The 22,182-nt window shown below is 37.8% G+C and overlaps 1 protein-coding gene across 8 annotated transcripts in view; it reads right to left on the bottom strand.

Moving 5' to 3' along the window:
* The window catches only part of NCKAP5 (NCK associated protein 5), a 1,002,432-nt gene that overhangs the window by 455,321 nt on the left and 524,929 nt on the right, over positions 1–22,182 (bottom strand). For 7 of the 8 annotated variants that reach the window (XM_035305069.3, XM_078327941.1, XM_035305072.3 and 4 more), the window contains one exon: positions 19,503–19,636. In XM_035305069.3, coding sequence (XP_035160960.3) covers positions 19,503–19,636 — 134 coding nt within the window. Of the gene's footprint in view, positions 1–19,502; positions 19,637–19,995; positions 20,233–22,182 lie in introns of those variants that run through there. The other variant, XM_035305071.3, reaches the window with a different exon arrangement.

Raw genomic sequence — 22,182 nt, 5'->3', positions numbered from 1 at the left:
AAGGAATTTGTTAGTGTAGAAGACAGTGGGGAGGAGGGAGAGTTAGGACACTCTAAGCTTTCATCAACCAGGAGGGAAGTATTCTGGTATTTTAACAACCTAGTGCATCTGTCTGTTAGGGTGAGAAAAAGCTGAATATCATTCCAGATAAATCATTTTAGCTTCACTCACATGCATCCTGGTGTGCTTTCTTGAGTGGAAGAAAGGGGGTGAAGTAACATGCTGGAAATCACACATAACCCATGGCTTTCCTTATTTGTGAACCCAAGGAAGCATGCCACATATATAAATACAAAGTCAGGGTTACAACTTTGCCCCTGTATTCTCACACTCTGTGTTATTCAGTTACAGCTGCCATAACAAAATACCACAGACTGGGGGGCTTCAACAACACAAGTTTATTTTCTCACAGTTCTGAAGACTGGATGCCCAAGAGCAAGGTGCCATCGTTGCTGGGATCTGGGAAATCCTCTCCTCCTGGCTTGCAGATGGTAAATTTCTCCCTGGGTCCTCACATGGCCTCTCGTCTGCGTGCCCACAGAGAAAGAGTGTTCTGGCGTCTCTACCTCCTGTTATAAAGGCAACACCAGGCTTATCCGATTAGGACCCCACCTATATACCCTCACTGAACTTTAATTATCTCCCTAAAGGGCACATCTCCAAATACGGACACAAACTTGAATTCTGGAGATCCACAATCCTGTCCATAAAACACACCACATAAGAGGAAAAAGAAAAGCCTGCTCCCACACACTGTCTGTGTTGACCAATTTAAGTGAAGGTGAATTTGTAATTATTGCTGTAGACAAAGAACCTTCTAAAAGCAGATTGTTGCTGTAGACCTGCCATGTACCCATCCCAAAAAGGACCTCACCAAAGCCTAGGCCACCTTGGCTAAAACCACACCTGATTACTGTCACTGTGCATCTAAGTGATCAGTCAACAAGCACTACTGACTAACAGCTATATTCCCAGAACCAATGGATATACACAAGAAGTATAAGATTCACATCACTTCCGGAGAAAGAGAGTAGGCCTGTGAATTACCAGTGAACAAGATCAGCTCATTTACATGTAATCAGTGCAGACCAGAGTCTTCCTGATGGTTATGTAGAAAGCACACAGGTAGAACCTCACTCTACAAACACACCCATGACCATCACCTCTCTCATAGCCCTCTGCCATGATTATCATGACAACAAGAATGTTCTTGTCATAACCCTAAGCAGACTGGGCCCTGGTGCCTTTTGGTATAGGCAAATATCCATATAGCTGTTTCTTCCTCACTACAATCATCTCCAATTTCATTCAAGAGCCTCATTCATACTGGGCTGGGATGAACATTTGGCCAATACATTGCTTAAGTGGAAAGCACAAAAGACCGACCACAGATAAAAGATAAATTAGTGGAAAAATCACATGACACTTTCACTCTGCGAAGAAAGGGACATAGCACAGGATGAGTAATAGAATCTCCTCCACCCCACAGCCCCGGTCAATAGATACTAAGATTCCAGGTAAATTAAAGGAATACATAATAGGTCACTGAAACAGAAATCCAGCTGGGAAACAGAAATGCAAAATTCTCCGTAGAAGAATATGTGAAGATCAAGGGCATTGAGACATTTAAAAATATGAAACTTTGCAACTGTAAAAATGTACATTAGATGTTCTTATTGGTCTTAGGACCTTAGCTTCTGAGTCAGTTTATTTGTCTTTAAAATAGGTATGCTATTCACTGGTTAACTACAAGAACTAAACGAAAATACACATGCCTACAATCGCACCCCCCTCCCCATTGTGCTGGAACATAACAAAAACACTATAAATATCTGTGGAAAGGATGGATTAACAGTATAATTAGGAGCTACACTTCTAATGTTAACTTGCAGCTGAAACCATCAACCATCAATCACAAGAATGGCAATGCCATCTGCAGTAAGATTCTGAAGTATTGGAAACCCTTCCAAGCCTTTATGTAGACAGATGAGGAGCAGCCATTTGGTTTAATATACAATTATTGTCAAAACTACCCTATAATTTGCCTCCTACAAATGTCCAAATGCCACTAAATTGGGCCCAAGGTCACCATGGTGGAGCAGACTGTCCCGTAGCTGATTAACTTATTTCTATTAGAGATGACCCAGGACCAGATGTGTGCATGGAGTCTTCTGCTGTCCTTACACTTTCAGCAAATGGATACGATGAAACACGTCCCCAGATAACAGGCCACAGGGCAGCCAGGGCACTACTCCTTGCTGAATTCTGATTCCAGCTGCTCCATGGGATGAAACTTTGTGTTCTGGGGGAGTTTTCTGTCAACTTGTCAGAACAGTTGCTCTGTCTCTCACAGTTGCATTTATGTTGCAGAGTCCAGGTGTTCGGCCAGTGACTCTACGTTGGGTGCTGCTCCATTAGGAATCCTTTCTTTCCCTAAGGATAGTTTACACAATTGGAGTTTTTTTTTTTTCTTGAATATGTTTTAAGCTGGTGATGTCACAAAACAGATGGGAAACTAAGTCTTTTGAAGTTGCTAAATATATTTTGAGAGCACAAAATAAAATTTTTATGCAACTAATGTTCAGTTTATATTTCTATCAGCTAAACTGTTATTAATATTTGCAAAAGCCAAATGTCAAAAGCATTTTAAAATGTCAAACCATGTGAAGATAATTAGGGGTTTCTTGAAAGAATTAGAAATTTTTGCTTAATAGTACTGTCTCTCTTATAACCTAGCACAAAATACCAAAGCTCCAGGCCCTGAGCTTCAGAGGGCTTCTGACCTCTGACCCCCCTCCAGCCATCCCCTTCTACCATATGTGGGTTTCCCTGCATCAAGAAGTTGTGCCCATGCAGAGTCTGTGCCTCCCCTCTATCTGTCTCATGATATTCAGGGTATGCTGCCTGCTTCCAGGAGCTGCTGGGGCTGTATGTGCACTCAAGACCCAAAAAGTAGCCAAATGCTGGGAGCATGCATGGCATGTGGACAGAGTAGAGACATGACAGCTAGGGTGTACACATATGTGTACCCAATCCCCTACTGGCAGTGGAAACATGGAGTTCAGGGTGAGAGAAGAAAGGGAGTCAACCAAATTCCTGGGCTGCAAGCTGGGTATTAGGAGTCGGCTGCCCCTGTACCTCCACCGGCCAAAATAGAACTCCAAGGATTCTGAGAATTCCAGGCTTGATTTGGCCTTTCAGATCATGATAAAGATACTTTCATCAAGGAGAACACATTTTTATTTGGCACTTTATTTTGCTGACTCAGTTATATTTAGACACCTAGAATGTGGGCTACCATTTATATGCTCTTATTCTAGGCCCTGTAAATGTTAGGGGTAGGGCTACATCAGAGTTAACTTTAGAAAGTTACAGACTTGCAAATAAAAGTAATTGCATTAAGTTCTGTTCATTTCTTTAGCAAAACTAATATTGCAACTAATAACCTACAAGAAAACAGCATGTCTCAGAGATCTTTTATTTTCATAAAACATGAAAAACATCTGCAAAAGTAAAGGTTCCAGTATGAGAAACGCTCATATGCTTGATTATAACCAAATCAAAGCCAAGAGAGTTTCAACATTAACCCCTGATCCTCCCTCCAAATTATTTAAATTATATAATTTACAATCATATCTTTTCAGCCATATTTATGCCAGTATGGATAGGTAGAAGATAAGGACTCTTTCAGAAAACATAACCACAAGTTATCACACCTAAAAATATGAACTATATCAAATACTTGGAGAGTAGACAAAACTTCCAATCCTGTCTTCAGATTGTCTCATTAGTTTTCTTTTTTACAGTCTGTTCAAATCAGGATCCAAATAAGGTCCACCCAATGTCTCTTGAGACTCTTCTTCATCTATAGGTTTTTCTCCCCACCTCTTATTTTCTCCCTTGCACTTTATTTGCTGAAGAAACTAGGTCATTCATTGTGTAGAATTTCCCATAGTTTGGATTTTTGCAGAACTTGGTCTTATAATGTTTCCGGTAAATTGGTCATTATATCTACAGGCTTCATGAGATTCAAGCTTCATTTTTTGGCAAGGTTGATTCATAGATGGTTTTGGGTATTTCCATCGAGAGACACAAGATGTATAACTGTCTCTCTCTAGTATGTGAGCACTATTTCTAATGGGCTGTTTCATTAGAAATTGCAAAATATCTTATAATATATTCTAATTCTATTCTTCTTTCTCCATTTATTAGCTAAAATATGCTATAAAGAGATACTTCCCTCCACTGAGAATGATTTAGTTAAGGTTCTTAAAGACAGAATGCTTCTTTCTCTTTGCTTACCAATTCTGAAAATAAAAAGTTGGTTTCTTAGAATTCTCTAAAAGTTTTCTTGGGGTTGTTTTGTGCTATTATAAGTGAAAGGATTTAAACAAAGCTGACATGTTTTAATACACTGCAGTTAGTATTCTTATTGATGCATGAATTGAGCTATTTTTGATTAGTGGGAGACTTTTCATACTGGATCCTGGACATTTTAACAACAATCTCAGATTGCTATGACAATAGCAACAATACCTCTAAAAATATAACTACCAAAAAATGACATTTTGTGTGTTTCTTTTTGTCATTAATATAGATCCCATTATAAATGTACAAACATCTGTTTTCAAATCATTTCAAATGACTGTTCACTCTGTAGATTTGCCATCAACTACAATTGCAGTTAGATTTATTGGTTTTGCTTTCAATATGGGGAAATTTAAAAATTAGATATGATGCTATAATTTTATTAAACATATATGTATATGCAAAGTAGAATCCTCAAAACAAGGTTTACTGAGAGAAATCTAGCTTCTATTCTTGTCCATCTCCTCTCTTCTCTATTTATAGTTAACGACTTCTTAAGTCTTACATTATTCTTTCAAATAAATCTTTTTCCATATGTTTGTTTACATGTATGTGGATATAGACACATTTACAAATTACGTTTATGCTAAGGTAAACTGAAGTGTGTGTATGTGTGTCTCTGTGTGTGTAAACACTACATACATACATATATACACAGTGTATGTTTACACTATATATAACACTATGTGTGTATATATTATAGATAGTGTTTACACACACATAGTGTAAACACTATATATATGTTTACAGTATATATATATATATACACTATGTGTGTGGATATATATGTGGGTGTGTGTAAACACAGTGTTTACACACACACACACACACACACACACACAGACACACAGACCCTTCTCAACCTGGTATAGATATTCATGATTTTGTTTTATATAAAAACATATTGAAATATTGAAAATGAGGAACTCTAGATAAATATTTTTTTGTAAAGTAGTACCATGAAAGGGATGTTGAACTCTCTAAATCACCATATTTACATCTAGCACTCACTTCAAATTTAATTGAAGACAAATTTCCCCAATTGTTAAGGATTTATAATCAAGTAATTCTGGAAAAGGGCATATTGATATTTGAACTTAAGTATTATGAAGTTTTGTAAGTTTTAGAGTGAATTAACTTGAAGATGTATGTCTAACAATTTTTTGTAACTTATGCAAAATAAGAAAAATTTGTCAGTCATGAAGCACATATCTCAAGCAATTAATATATACACTGACATATTCTCAAAGACACTGGAAGAAAAAACTTTAGTAAAATGGTATATATCAAAAACTATGTACTTGCTCCAAACATAAATATCGCATTGATGCAAACACTAAATTTTTGAGAAGCTTAACATATGTTAATTTTTGTAGTGTACAACAGGAAGAGAATTCTTAAAGAACAGACAGACCTGACTTGAATCCTGATTCAGCCATTAGTGGCTGTGTGACATTTGCAAATTGTTTAGCCTTTCTGGGCTTTATTTTCTTTTTTTATCAAATATGGATGCTAATAGTTCCTCACTGGACTATAAGCAATGAGATTATGTGTTTCAAGCATGCTGAAAAGCAACTGGTACAAGGCCAATACTCAATAATATTAGTTCACTTGTTCTTTCATAGACAACATAAATAGAAGACATTATGAATAATGGTTAAGACCCAAGGTAGCTGAGTTCAAACACCAGCTACAATACATCCAAGCGGTATGAAGTTGGGCAAGTTATTTAACTCATGCGAGCCTCAGTTTTCTCATCTGTAAAGGAGAAATACTAAGACTGTCTTACATGGAGGACTGTTATAAGAATTAAATTACATGTAAAATTATAGTTTGTCTATAAGGAAGTGATGTTTATTTGTTTCATTTCACCGTTATAATACTGGTACCTACAATAGTAATGGCACTTGGTAATTCTCCTTAAGTGTTAATAAAAAATAAATTAAATAACTGTATGAATCTCATGTATCTCATGTTTAAAGGTCATTGTGGTACTTTCAAGTTGCTGCTTTTCATATCTTAAGAGTTCTTTCCTCATGCACTAAGACTTGGTCCTTTGCTTCCCCAGATTTTATTAAATAATGGACGTTCTCACTGTCAGTATAATCTCCAAGGCCCCGGCCTTTCCTGAACTGGGCTTTGGATGCACTGAGGCTGTAACTACAGCCTTAGTATCCCACTACTCAATTCTTTACTCAAGAGAGACTGCTTAGAAAGTCTGGGTCTGCAGAATCTCATAGTCACTCCAATCTTTTAGAAAGACCTGTAGGATATTTCCTGATAACATATCATGTGCTTTGGTGATTCTTTTTGGAAAAGGCAATAGACTTGTAAGTGTTCTGTGTCATGCATATCGGAAGTACACTAAATATATTACTACATCACTGGGGACTTTCTTGACAATAATGTGAATTGCTGAGGGACAGAAATCAATTCTTAAAGTGTTTCTGACATCAAAGGTGACCACTGGGCTTCGGGAAAAGAGTTCAAAGTAAGATTGACTTCATGACTGAGATATTCATAAGACCCACACGGCAAAGATAGGCCAGGCATTCTTCCACTGCCCAAGGTGCAGGAGAATGATGCAGGCAGATTCTGAGCTGAGTTTGCTGAGATAAGAGCCTTCAAGGAACTGAGCTCCAGCAAAATGCACTGTGAGTACCCACGTCATCAGGTCTGTCTTTGTATTCTGTTCTCTGAACCTAAAAATGCCCTTCCTTTAGTTCTCTATTAAATCCTCCTCACCTGCACATGCTTCAATACTCATCTCAAATGAATCCATTTCTGGCTGAGTCTGGCTGGCAGAGTTTTTCATCTATCATTTTTTTCTCCCTGTCTTATAGCAAATATTTGATTCTAACCTTCGTTATTTTCACATATAACTCTTTTTTTACCCTAAGGTACTTGGGGACAGGGGATATGATTTAATTATTTTTGTGTGTCCACACCTTGCTTAGCATAGAGCCAAACCAATTTTGTTTTAATTCTCATACTTTAGGTTTAGAAGTATCTGCAAAAAATTATTCTTTATAAAATAATATGATCTAAATGGAAATTTTATCTTAAGATTCAATAGAAATATAAATTAGAAAAATTTTTAAAAGCTCAACATGATGTATGAGGTTGGCCAAATACTACTGTAAGTGTTATTAAATGGTAGATTCAAACAGCAGCACGGTCCATCTGAAATAATACTTCATTCATTTACCTCACCATTTATTGTGCACCTACTATGTGTCAGGCTAAAATCATAAGCAGCTTATGTTATACAAAGGGAAGACATAATATTAAGGTGCAAAATACTAGCAAGAAAAGAATATATGTGATGTAAATCTGTAATCAAGTGAGCAAAGTCGAATATTATAAAAGGCATCAGGGAGATGGTGAATTCAGAGCTGGATTTTGTTGGCTAAACATATACTGTCCAAATAAAAAGCAAAAGGGAAATTTGGACCATCTCAGCCAAATTCAGTGGCTACACAGTCCATGTCATAAATGCAACTGTAATTTGATGGAGGTCTATGTATTTGGAAACACTGACTCAATCATCAGCCCAAGTGGTTTGACAATGCAATGGGAAAATATACTAAGGAAGGAGAGACTATAAAAGAGGCACTAAAGACATAAACATTCAATCTTCCTTACAAATTTTGCAGTGGAAAAATGGTGGTCTCCCAGTTTGGGTGGTTTTTTCTTTTTAAGACACAGTCTCTCTCTGTCACCCAGGCTGGAGCGCAATGGTGCAATCTCAGTTCACTGCAACCTCCACCTCCTGGGTTCAAGCAATACTTCTCCTGCCTCAGCCTCCTGAGTAGTTGATGTTACAGGCAACTGCCACCATGCCCAGCTAATTTGTGTAGTTTTTTTTTTTTTTTTAGAAAAATGAAAGCTGATTTTTATTTTATCATCAACAGCCATTCTTTAGACATGAACATGCATACGTAATATCCTACGCACACATCACAGTTTTTAGTAGAGATGGGGTTTCACCATGTTGGTCAGGCTAGTCTTGAACTCCTGACCTCAGGCGATCCCAATGTGCTGGGATTACAGGTGTGTGCCACCATGTCAGGCCCAGTTTTCCTTTTAATTTGACATAATTTTATTTATCCCTCTGGCCCAAGATTGACTTAGGTGCAGTCTCTGCAGAGTGATAATAATTAAATTTAAGAAATACTGAAAAAAAAAGAAATACTGTCAGTGGCAGAGCATGTATATCTATGAGTAAGGCTGAATTCTACATGAAATATAGTTGCATAGATCAATGGGGTAAATATAGTTTACAATAATCTATTATATATTTCAAAATAGCTAGAAGAGAATAATTAGAATGTTTCTAGCAAAAGATATTTAAGGGGGTGGAAATCCCAATACCACTGCTTTCATATTTACAAATTATATGAATGTATTTGAATAACACTTGCACTCCAAAATTACGTACATCTATTATCTATTGATAAATTTTAAAAAAACTTTACTTTCCATTGCAGATTATAAACTACAAAACAAATGAATGAAGGAGCAGAAAGAGAGTGTGTGACCAGAAATCAGAAGCCCAGGGTTCTGGATTGAGGTCCACATAGCCACGTTATCATAAGCAACTTACTTCATTTTTTAAGCTTCTGTATCATATTATTATTAATACATATGGTTCAATATCAGATAATATATGCTCTCCCTGTCATATGTAAGGTTATAATGAGAAAGGAATGAAATAATGTAGGGAATGATTTTGGACATAAGAAATAAAAGTGAAAAGTACTGTCATTTCTGTAACCATGGGGTTATCAATATTAATTAAAATGCTTATTTTTAAAAATAACTGCTTGAAGTGGTTATAGAAGTTAAACAAAGAAAAAGAAGTGTATATTTCTGTCTTCGGAAAATGCATGCTGTCAGTTGTTACTACTGTAAACGACACGTGAAAACCTCTGGTCAGAAGCAATGTGCAAAGAATTCTGAAACACAGTTTAATGAAAACTACAACACATTTCTTTTGTCAGAACCCCATAGCTTCAGCATAGCTAATTCCCTGCTTTATTCTCAAGAAACATTCTTAAAAGCTTGAGGCTGTTTGTTAGCAACAGATGTAGACATTTATAAACAAGGACCATCTTAAGAGAATTATTTCTCACGAATTAAATAAAGGATCCCAAAGAACGGTTCCAGCTGTTTACAGTTTGTGCTTAGACTTATACTCTGCGGGAATGCCGTTCATTAAATGCACTGCCTATGGACCAAAAAGGTAATCTGAACAACAATCTATACTACTGGGACTGCTTCCTCTGCCTCTGCCCCATATGTAAACCTTAGAGATTGGTATAAACGTTACCTGAGAGTAAAAAAACACTCTCTGAAAGTAAACTTTAGCCTATGGGAAGTAAACTTTCAATGCACCAAATTCCATTTAGTACCCTGCAGAAAGAACTCTGCAAAGAGTATTCTGAAACAGGCAACTCATCTTTTATAGGTGAACACTCCATCACAGAAGCCCAGAGATGAGAAATCAGGTCTTCATCCTCCCAGGCCATGATGGTTTATAACTCTAAGAATGATGACTATTATCAAAATTTTAAAGATCCCCAGAAATGGCCATTCTCCTACCTCCCTTGGAAGCAAATTTCTGTCATAAACACACTATCTGTAAAATTCTTCTATATGTTTAATCTAAGTCTGGTAGAACTCTGGCTGCATCTTTCTACTTTAGTGAAGATATTCATTTATTCATTCTTCAATCAACAAATATTTATTGAATGTTTATGATGGCAAAAGTTATTGATAGCAATACAGAGAAGAACAGGAATACAAACAGTATCTGTCCCTCGGATAGGCAGCAACCTTTAACTCTTTATTTAGATCATTATTAGGAGCTATGTATGAAAACAGCTGCCTATTTGCAGAAAATACCAATGCTAGAAGAACACGTTGCCCAGTCCCAAGTACAGTAATCAACAAAATTTAGACTGTGAGAAACTCTACAGTTCAAATATTCTAGGTCTTTAACATATAAAATATGAAGGAAAAGGAAGGGTTGGACGGTAACCTGCAGGCTCAAAGAAACTTAATTTTTTAATTTTTATTTTATTTTTATTTTTTTTTGAGATGGAGTTTCGCTTATTACCCAGGCTGGAGTGCAATGGCACAATCTCGGCTCACCGCAACCTCCGCCTCCTGGGTTCAGGCAATTCTCCTGCCTCAGCCTCCCGAGTAGCTGGGATTACAGGCACACACCACCATGCCCAGCTAATTTTTTGTATTTTTAGTAGAGATGGGGTTTCACCATGTTGACCAGATGGTCTCGATCTCTTGACCTCGTGATCCACCCGCCTTAGCCTCCCAAAGGAAACTTAAAAGATATATCCAGTTTTTTTTTTTTTTTTTTTAACAGATGCACAAGACTAAATTGAAGTGTCTGGGGATGCACATTAAATGATGAAATTATTAAAAACACAGGGAGGTTATTGCTCTAAAGTCAGAATAATAGCTTATTGGAAAAAGATGAAGGTTGAGGCTGAGAAGAGGAACTGACTGAAGGGATTCTGGGTGGCTAACAGAGTCTCCTTTCTTGACCTAGCATTGGTTACGAAGCTGTTCACGTTACGAAGCTGTTCACATTAGAATTATTCCTTAAGCCAGGCATTTATTTTGTGTGGTTTCCTGTGTCTGTGGTTTATTTTTTAAAACGCATGTATGGATGTGAAACAACTAGAACTAGAATTCCTATACATTGCTACATTGCTAGTAGAAATGCAAAAAGGCAGAGATAATTTGGAAAACAGTTTGGCAGTTTCTAATGAAATTAACGAATGCTTATTATATATGGCTCTGTGGTCCCACCCCAGTTATTTGCCCAAGAGGTAAACATTCTAACACCTGGACATAAATGTTGATAGCAGCTTTAATCACACTCACTCAAAATGGGAGGGAATCCAAACGTCTATCAACAGGTGAATAAATAAATAGTATATTTACATAACAGAATATTATTCATGAATAAAATGAACTACTGATTTATGCAAAAACATGGACACATCTCAAAAGAATCAAAGTGAACGAATCCAGACACAAAAAATTTGTGTCTTTAACAAATACTTGGTGTCTTCATCATTTATAAGCCTTTCTGGAAAAGGCAAAACTACAGGGAGAGAAATAAGATTAGTAGTTACCAGGGGCTTGGGAGGGAAATGAGAATAGAGAAGGAAGGAGAGAATTTGTCCGGGACATGGAAATATTCTGTATTTTAATTGTAGTGGTGGTCACATGAGAGTCAATGCTTGTCAAAACTTATCTAAACTGTAAACCTAAGAAAGGTGAATATTCTATAAACCTCACCAAAAAAAATTCCATTTATTATTGAAAGTAAAAATGTTGTTTTCAGTTTTAAAACATTATCTATATCACACACACACACATTTTCTTAAAGGAAACAGCGTGTTGGGGTAGGATAGTAACACATTAGAAGTTGTAATACATTAGAAGTTATGTTATTAAAACATAGTTAGATGAGAGGCTAAATCATTGGTATTTTTATTGATGGCTATTTCTTCAGAGAAATTGTTTAAAAGTGGAAACAGTTCTGGTTGTCATAAAGTTCTCTCTGTTCAGGCTTTTTACCGAACCTAAATAAGTCCTAAAGTAGACAACATTAGACCCAAGAGCAATAATGGTTATGTTCACTGCAGAGTATCTTAACTTCCCTTTGCCAGTCAAGTTCCTCAGTATTTAATTTTGGCTGTCCTCGACAGAAATTTTTCATCTAGGCTTGGCAGTTTTCTAATCTCAACTTCTCCAGAGTCAAGTAACCAAAATAGACATGGCCAAAACCCAGTGCCACGAAGCCTCCCTGTGACTACTGCATGGACAATAAGACAGTCCCCTCCAAGACCTCAGCATAAAACTCATTGTTAGCAACTTCAAGAAGGCCTGGTTACAGCTGTAAAACGATTACTTCCCTCAATAATAAGTGCATTTCATTTCTAATGCAGAGCCTCTTAAAAAGCATAAAAAGCATTATGAAACTATAATGCAATTGAATCTCCTCATTTAACAGATGAGCAAATTGAGACTCAGAAGGGTCAAATTACTTAAACGGAGATATTAAGCTTTTTAGAGATACACTGACAACAAGTCCTAGACAACCCATTAAATAGGATAGTGCTCTTTGAAGTGAAATTGGAACTACACTCTGTGTTAATATTGTTTTCTCTACCAGGGATCAAGAGTAGGCAACGTAACTTTCATGTTGTCTACTCAAAAACATATTGCTCTTTAAAGAAATTAAAAAGAAGCATGTGACCATCTCATCACTTATTAGGCAGAAAGAGAAATACAAAAGAATAAATGAATGTTCAGCTCTCAGTAAGTTAGCATTTTCCCAGGGATCCGAAAACAGCTTTTCTTCCTAGTTCTCTGTGTAATTGGTTTTGGCTTTTCCTTGCTTTAAGGGAGAGCTTACATGTTAGATCACTAAGATATAAACTTCTGACATCAAAATATGATCCATATTATGTTATCTAGGCATTTTAAAAGATGCCATTTAAGATTTTTTCTTCCATCTGTTGTAATTTGAAGAAAATTTATCCTTGAACCAATGTTGCTTTGCCATCTTCAACTTCTGGTAGATTTACACAGAGCAGCAGATGAGAGGCCCCAGTTTTTATGAAAAGTCTCAGGCAGAAATATTGCTGATGATGTGGAAATAGCAATTCCAAATCAATAGAAAATTGCCCTCTGTATTCATCAGGAGGAAGAAGGCACGCAGGAGAGCCGGTCTTTGAGACAGGTTAAAGTTGACGAACAGTCAGAGATGGGAACAAGTGCAGAAAAGGAGGAGAAGAGCTCTGTGCTGATGCTTGTCCAAAGGTCAATTGACAGCTTTTCTCATCTTGTTACATTTTACTCCCTCTAAAGATGCAGAGAAAATGTTCTTTTAATGTACCAGACAGATACAGAGGCAGGAGGGAGTACGTGGGTAGAACATTTAAGGGCATATTATCCTCTTCAACACACACTTCTATGCTAGGTGCCTACAGCTTCCAAATGGGCAGCAGAAAATGAACCCTAGGATTCCATAAAGTCTCTGAGTGCCGATAACGTGAACAGCAACCAATGAACGAGTTAAGGGGTAAAACCGTCTCCATTTATGACTCCTTGAAGTTCAACATACAGCAGACTGCACTTAAGCGCAGCAATCAACTGTGATAGGAGAAGCCCCATTACAGTAAGCAAAGAAATAGCTTCAAGGCAGTGGATGACAGTGCCAGGGGAGAAGGTCAGAACAGGTGCAGAGAAATCCTGAAGGCAGGGAGTAAAAGCTTGAGATCCATTTGGATGATTTTTAACTATCCTGGTCAAATATGAAGGGCAAACCTTAATCATTCCCCTTACTTAGATGTACAGTGACTGGTGTAAACACACATGGAACATTTCAAGGCTGAAGAGACCTGAAATCAAGAGTCTTGATTCCTGATACTTGGGTTTTAATATGGTTTGCTAAGAACATTTACAAAATATGTCTGCCAGGTGCTAAATCTGCCAAATCAATTTTAATTTAAATCTTCAAACACACTGAAGCACAGAGCTGTGGCATAATACAAATGTGTATTATTATTGCTGTCACTATGCAATCATTAATTTCATCTGACTATTCATGCCTCAGCATAATAAACCATTAACAAGCATGCAGTCTGGCTGTTCTGAATCTGGACAGAAGACCTCTTTATAGCTATGCTATAAATATGTTGTTTTGTTCATATGTGTACATGAGACTTATCTGAATTCTACTTATTTTGAGGATGCACACACTGTTATTAGGGACACAATAAAAGTGTGTGTTGCCTGATGAAAACAGCAGCTTTCATTAATAATCTACAAATTGGGCCTGGCATGGTGGCTCACCAGCACTTTGGGAGACTAAAGCGTGAGGATCACTCAAGCCCAGGAGTTCCAGACCAGCCTGGGCAACATGATAAAACTCCATCTACCATAAATACAAAAATTAACCAGGCGTTGTGACACGCACCTATAGTCCCAGCTACCTGGGAGGCTGAGGTGGGAAGATGGTTTGAGCCCTGGAGATGTAGGCTGCAGTAAGCCAAGATGGCACCACTGCACTCCAGCCTGGGCAACCTGAGCCAGACCATCTCAATCATTATCATCATCATCATCATCATCACCTACAAATTGATTAGATTATTTGCAAAGGGACAAACTCAGATAATTGTGCCAATCATGCATGGTATGCACAACTACATATGCCAAATCAGTACTCTGCAGAGTTACTTATCTCCTCACTTTATCACCTAAGTGATCCCATTACTCTTTTTTTTTTTTTGAGACAGAGTCTCACTCTGTCACCAGGCACCAGGCTGCAGTGCAGTGGCATGAGCTCGGCGCACTGCAACCTTTGCCTCCCCAGTTCAAGCAATTCTCCTGCCTCAGCCTCCCAAGTAGCTCGGACTACAGGCATGCACCACCAGTCCCAGCTAATTTTTTTGTATTTTTAGTAGAGACGAGGTTTCACCATGTTGGCCAGGATGGTCTTTATCTCTTGACCTCGTGATCCATCTGCCTCGGCCTCCCAAAGTGCTGAGATTACAGGCGTGAGCCACAGCACCCGGCCTTTTTTTTTTTTTTTTTTTGATAAATCACTGTTATTTCAACTCAGCGTACCCCACCTTGCTTGGAGACAATCTTCCTGAAAGTGCTCCTCTGGGTGAATCTAACTGAAACACAAACACTTCATTACCTCAACGTGGATAATAAATCCAGGGGTCCAAACACTGATTATCTTTACATACAAGGGAAGACAGTTCCATAGTCTCATCTACAGCATTCACCTTGGCTGGCTGGACAATCACAATTCAAACAAACAGAGGAGTGGGGAGAATTTGGAATTTTAGGTAGTTACAAAGCTAATCCCTCATAAAATTTGCCCAGCCACAAAGACAATGGGTTAAACTATGATTATCACATCTGAAAAGCACCTTTGATTTATGTCACTAAATAACAAGATAAAGCGGCAGCTCTAAGATACCACCACCTGCCTCTAACTACCACCTTATTGAAGTGCTCTCTCAACTGTGAAGAAGGCTTAATTTGCAGGTACCTTATTTTTCTCCATATTTACATTAAAGAATTTAAATGGCCTGAACCAAGTTTGTTACGCCTGTCTGAATCACCCTCAGTGCAGGCAATTTCTGATTTATGAGCTTAGAGCTCAGTAGGTAACCTCTGGCGGCATATCCAATTTTTTTTTTTATTGCCTAAACTTTGGACCATTTCTGATCATTATGGCCTAATCAGAGGTCAAGAGGGAAGAAAGGATTGTGGCAGACGGTTTGGTGGTGATATAAAAAAAGAACTACTCATTGAAGCATTTGTATAGATTTTTATCACCTAAGAGATCCCATTATTCATTGATAGAGACAATCACAAACGTTGAGGCTTGCCTGGTACCTTCAAGCTGTCAGGCTCATTACACAGCTGAAACTCATAAAACTAAGCCTCGGCCTACCTCTCCTGAATCACTCATCCTGACACCTGAACTCCACTTTCCAGGTGTACTTAACTGTCCCAGTGTCTAACTTTATTATCCACTCCTCCCTCCATTGCCTCACCTTGTTATTTATTGAGCTGAGACTTGGGATCCTGTAACTAGTGTCTAGAGGCTTCCATGCCTACAAGGCCATCAAACATACCAAGAACACATGCCCAGGCCAGGTCTCAGCATCTTATGTCTCTGTCTCCCATATTAATTGTATTAGAAAGGCACAAGTATATATTTGGAGGTTCCCAGGAATCTGAAGTATAACGTTTGACTTGAGAACTTCAAGCACCAGAGTAGTTCTTATTTCACTTGTGATCTCTTAGACATGAACCCAGCTTCTTATTCCATATACTAGGAAATTGACAAATGGCTTAACTTTTCAGATATAAGTGACATAGTGAAAGTAGTAGCCCTTGCAACAACTAATCCTAATTTGCACCATTTGGGGCCATGTCTACTGTATCCTTCAGTGTCTTCTATGAAGTGGTCTATGTGATACATTCTATTATGAATTTACTAACAGAGATAATGTTCCTCTCTTTAAGGGGTAGTAGCCTTTGGCTGTGAGATAATAACTACATATTACTTGTTCTTTTTTTTTTTTCCTTTTGATCTTGTCGGCCAGGAATCTTGGAGCTAAATTAAAGGCTCATACTCAAAAAACTGTTGGGCTATGTGAAGGTATGAAGGTGGTAACTTGTCACATTCTCCTTTCATGACCTTTATTTTCTGTTTTTATTTTATCAGCCTTATTGTGAATCTATCTTTTATTGTAAATCCCACCACATTCTAATCACCACATTCTTTGAGAATGTAGTTATTATTATTAGCTTATTTATTTATTTATTTGAGACAGAGTTTCACTCTCGTTGCCCAGGCTGGAGTGCAATGGCACGATTTCAGCTCACTGAAACCTCCGCCTCCTGGGTTCAAGTGATTCTCCTGCCTCAGTCTCCCAAATAGCTGGCATTTCAGGCATGTATCACCATGCCTGGCTATTTTTTTTTCTTTTTGTATTTATAGTAGAGATGAGGTTTCTCCATGTTGGTCAGGCTGGTCTCAAAATCCTGACCTCTGGTGATCTACCCACCTCAGCCTCCCAAACTGCTGGGGTTACAGGCGTGAGCCACGACACCTGGCCTAGCTTAATTTTCAAAAGCAACCTCAGCCCATGAACAATGCTCAAAAGTAATTCCAAATCCCTGATATAATTATGCACAAAATGAACTTATCAACCCAAGAGAAAAAAGAAAATTATGAATACAAAAGTTTCTAATTCAAAAGAATAATACCTATTATGTAAAGTATTACTTAGATGACCATATTGGATGCTAAAGATGTCCAAGGATGATGCAATATAGGCTCATTCTATAATACAGAATTTTTTCAAAGATTTAAATTAATAAGATTAAGCATAACTAGAAATATCTTAAAATCCAAAGTTTAAACTGTAAAAGGCCATCAGAAATGAATGGTTCAGTGCATCTACTCAGATTGTTGTATAATTATCTGTTACATATGTTTTTCCCATCTTTTGCTGATTTACGTTAGTTTCTGGCTGTAACTGGACTTGAACTTTTCAGTTTCAATGACACTTTACATAAGAAAACTGATTATGATAGGAAAAAAAGCCCTCACAAAAGAAGTATGCAAAAACCCACCACTATTTATTGTATACATAATGATCTTCTCTTTCAGCCTAGGATGTAGTCTTCTCTTGTGTAACTTAAATCTGTATGGAATAGGCATCTGATTCACAGATGACCTGGCATCATATGAATATAATTTACTATGCCATGTGTCTCCTGCCACCTAACTCAATAGCTTGAATATAGAGACATCTCAATTAGACAGTGCAAAGAGAGCAATATCTGCCTCCTCCTTTCCCATGCCATTAAAACAACCAATATTACAAAGCACTGCTTATTTTAAAGTCACTTTGGAGGGGTGGATCTATTATTTCAAGTTAGTTGGGAGACACAAAGGGAGAGTTGCCATCAAACTGAATGAAAAATCGAGCATAAGGTGATATATGTAATAGCCTGTGAGGGGTGGGACATGCATTTATTAAAGTATTGATTGGTGCATTTCTACAGCACCTGTGTATTATCATGGGCTTGAGGAGTTGAACAGAGTGTTAAATTATAATGCTGACCACACAGGAGTCATCCATCCTTCCTTTTCAACTTTGGTGTAGGGGTTTGTGGAGGAAACAGGTTTGTGGAGGAAACAAACCCTGTTTCCTCCACAAACCCCTACACCAAAGTTGAAGCACATGCACAGTATTGGCCATAATGAGGTAAATTATCTGGAGGCTCAACTGTGTTTGTTCTCTCCCTGCAACACACCCAAAACTTAAGCTGTCATTATAAAAACTTCACAATGGGAAAGCTATATTATCTATCACCGGTCATAATGTTCTCCAAATCCCAGTAAAAAGTTAAGGACAAGACCCACACAATTTGCTCATGAGGATTTTAGGGCAACTTCTCGAACATGGATACTGCCTGAGATAATCTCAGGAGAGAAAAGTGAGACTCATTATTTTCCTGATTTTATAAATGGTGAAATATAGAAATGAATGCAGATTGTCCTTCACAAGGTGCCTGTATCTGGTCCCAGGGCTGTGAATGGGGGACAAGTTTCTGGGGGGTTCCTCCCATGGAACTGAAATGATTTTAACATAATAGTTTGAACCATCCCCTGCCCTCATATTAACTATAATTGGAAACTGAAAGATTCCCACTGCTAGAATTAAATCCAGGAGCTTATTTTTCAGAATCTTCCTTTCAAATTCTAGTGATCTCTTTGTTTGTTTGTTTGTTTAAATGAAATCTCACTTTGTCACCCAGGCTGGAGTAGTACAGTGGTGCAATCTTGGCTCACTGCAAACTCCATGTCCCAGGTTCAAGTGATTCTTCTGTCTCAGCCTCCTGAGTAGTTGAGATTACAGGTGCCCACCAGCCTGCCTAGCTAAATTTTATATTTTTAGAAGAGACGGGGCTTCACCATGTTGGCCAGGCTGGTTTCGAACTCCTGACCTCAAGTGACCCCCCCTACCTCAGCCTTTCAAAGTCCTGGAATTACAGGTGTGAGCCACTGAGCTTGGCCAAATTCTAGTGACATCTTTTTAATGACAGGAACTCACTGTTTTTTTGTTTTACTACCACTCCTTAGTGTTTCTTCTAAGCAATAAGGAAGAGCTTATTGAATCATTGGATTCATACTCTTTGTCTTAAAGTAGGATTATGATGACCAGTGAACTCTCACCCTCTGGGCTGGCCTTCTAAAGGACATGCCTAATGGCTGCAAAGCCATGACAACTTACTTAAAGACCCTTGGGGAAGCCATCAGGGAAGAAAAGACAACCAGTTTCATTAAAGATCATGTCAGGTGCAAATGGAAAGTTTCAGAAAATTGGTCTGGATGTGACAGGATGGTTTGGTCAGAACAGAAGTTCTAAACAGTTGGTAAATTAGCTCATCAAACACAACGGAAGCTTACACAATGAACATTCAATCCAAGGTGTTGTTGGTAGAGAGAGAGAGATGCACCTCAGGAAGCAATCCTCAGTTAAGAACAATACCTGGAGAACTGCTGCTGCAAGCCACGCATCTGAATTCTGTTACGCTCAGACTCTAGGGTCACCTCCTGCAACCGCTTCTCGCTCTGAAGACGTAAGTGTCTCTCCTCTTCCAGTTCATGTATCAGCTTCTCATGCTATAAAAGGTGCAAAAGGAATGACTTTTGAAAAGGTGTTTATGACAAAAATATAAAATAGTTGGTTATTAGGTGATAACTTGAGCTTTATATATATGAATTTCACCCTTCTGATACCCCCATGAAATAGGTGCTATTCTTAATTTCTTGTAATAGACAAAGAAACCAAAGATCAGAGATACCTAAGTAATTTGTGCAAGGTCACATAAACCAGAAGGTAATAGATTTTGAGTCTCAGGTAACTTAATTCTAATACTTGAATAATTTCCACTAACCTAGAGGGCATCCTGTGAAGAACTATGACCCCAAAATACTATCAAATGCACAGTAAGTCAGATAATAATTAGTTAGATTACTACCTGTTCAGAATTATTTCATCTCTTCCATCTCTGGCACATCCTTGAAAGAGAACATTACTGTTTTTATAGAAGGACCAAAAATCTCGTTAATTAGACCATGAAGCTGATGAGAGTGAAGCTCAAGAATTGGTTTTCATTTTGTCCAGTTAGGTCTTCAGAGATAAAACTAGCCCAAGCCACCCACTGTTTCTATAATCCTAGATAACTACCTCATCTCACGAACGGGCATCAGGGATTGAAAGAGGAACTGGATGACACAGAATGGATGGTTCAGCACAAACTCATTCCTGGAACTGGTAAAAAGCACACAGCTCAGATCCTCCTGATAGCACTGAGTCAGCGACGCTAATGTCTTTTTTGTTTTGTTTTTGTTTTGTTGTTGTTATTGCCTTTTTAAAAAGCATGCTGTACTGTTATTTTTACTCCTGTTACTAAACTGAGCACTTTGTACACAGGATATATACTCTATGATGAAAACCATAGATGCAATGTCTGATCGTGAGGGACATACACACTTAAAAGGAGAGAAGAGAAACAGAGACCTCTGGAAATAAACCAAACACTATGACTGTGTACCATGAACTACTCAGGATTAAATATGATTCATCGTGTGGGGCATAGTCACAGGAAGCGATAGCAAAGACAGATTTTCTCCAGCTCTAACTCATGAGAAAAAAGGCATTCTGAGGATTATGAAAGAAACGTTAGACTAGAACCTAGACACGAATCCTGGTCCTCTAAAAGTGCTTACACACCCCCATACCTCTGCACCTTTGTTCCTGAGTAAAAAGCTCCCTGGGTCAATCCATTGAAAACCTAGGGTTCCTTCCAGGCTCAGCTTTAAGCCATGTCCTCTAAAACTTGTCCCCCATCACTTCATTTCCTCCCTTCCCTGATTTCCAACAGCAACTACCATCTTTACTACCCTTTAGGTTTTCACTTTTACTTTCTACTATGATTTTTCATGTGAATTTATCACAATTCCCTACCTAAATATTTGTTCCCGATTAGAACCATGCCTTATGTGCAGATATGCTTTACATTTGTAGCACATTACCTAGGATGTGGTAGTGCTGGAAATATATTTGCTTACTGATTCTGAAGCTGGCCTTTTCTAAGTCAGGCCAGACTTTTCAATGGTCTACTTTTAACTCCACAATCAGTTACTTTCACTGAAATTAGAAAAACTAAAATCAAAATTCAAATCGTTATCCTGTCACTTTGGAAAATGACATTTTAGAAGCTTTGGAAAGAAAGAAAAATGTGGTTGTGGAAGACAAATGGGTTAAAGTTAACCCTTTACAGAAATGGTCAAAATGGCAAATTTTATGTTATATATTTTACTATAATAAACTCGTTACAGTTATATAGACAATTGACATTCCTCTTTGTGTTGACTGATTAGACTAAAACAAACATGGACAAGTCACCAATAATACAGAATTTGGAAGACAGTGCTTCAATTCTAAAAAACAAACAGGCCAAAAAAAGAGGACACTAAAGAGTTCAAAAGCACATGCTATGAAGAAGGTGACATTTTGCAGAGAAAACAGCATCCCTCCTCCCTTCAAAAGTACAGAATGCTATATAGATTCACTCACTTCCATATTAAAGAGTCTCAAAAATATGATCACGAGAGAACCTTTTCCACACAAATAATATTTCTCTTTAATATATGTATGCCTTTTCAAACCTGAAAAAAAAAAGCATTAAAATAAACCCCTGGTAACTCAGAGAAATTGTAGGGAATTAAGACTATGAGGGCAAAAGCTGTTTACTAAAATATTATCCCTTCAAATGAGGTGTATTTCCATAAATTAATGAAAACTTCACGGTAATCCACAACGACTTTCTAAATATGAAAAAGCTTTGTACCCGAATTTGAAACTATGGCTAAAGATGGAAAAAATCCAGTATCACTAGATTGGCTAGGTTTTTCTTTAATTTACGTATTTGCTCTATTCTGGATACAAATTGATCTGTCTCCAAAGTAATTTTAATTTGTCTCCCAAATGTTTGTTCTGGATCTTTCACAGCAGAAAGTGTGAAAGGCAATGAGGGATGGAGAACAGTTGGCGTTATTTACACAACACCACTAGGTACTGAAGAGCAGTAAGTAGAAGAAAATGCCATGGAAATCTGGGTCACAGATCTGACAGGACCACATTTCTAGAGCAACAGCTCTCT

Source organism: Callithrix jacchus, chromosome 6 (assembly GCF_049354715.1).
Source record: "Callithrix jacchus isolate 240 chromosome 6, calJac240_pri, whole genome shotgun sequence".
Classification (NCBI taxonomy): Eukaryota; Metazoa; Chordata; class Mammalia; order Primates; family Cebidae; genus Callithrix; species Callithrix jacchus.
This window is presented reverse-complemented; position numbering and strand designations above follow the sequence as displayed.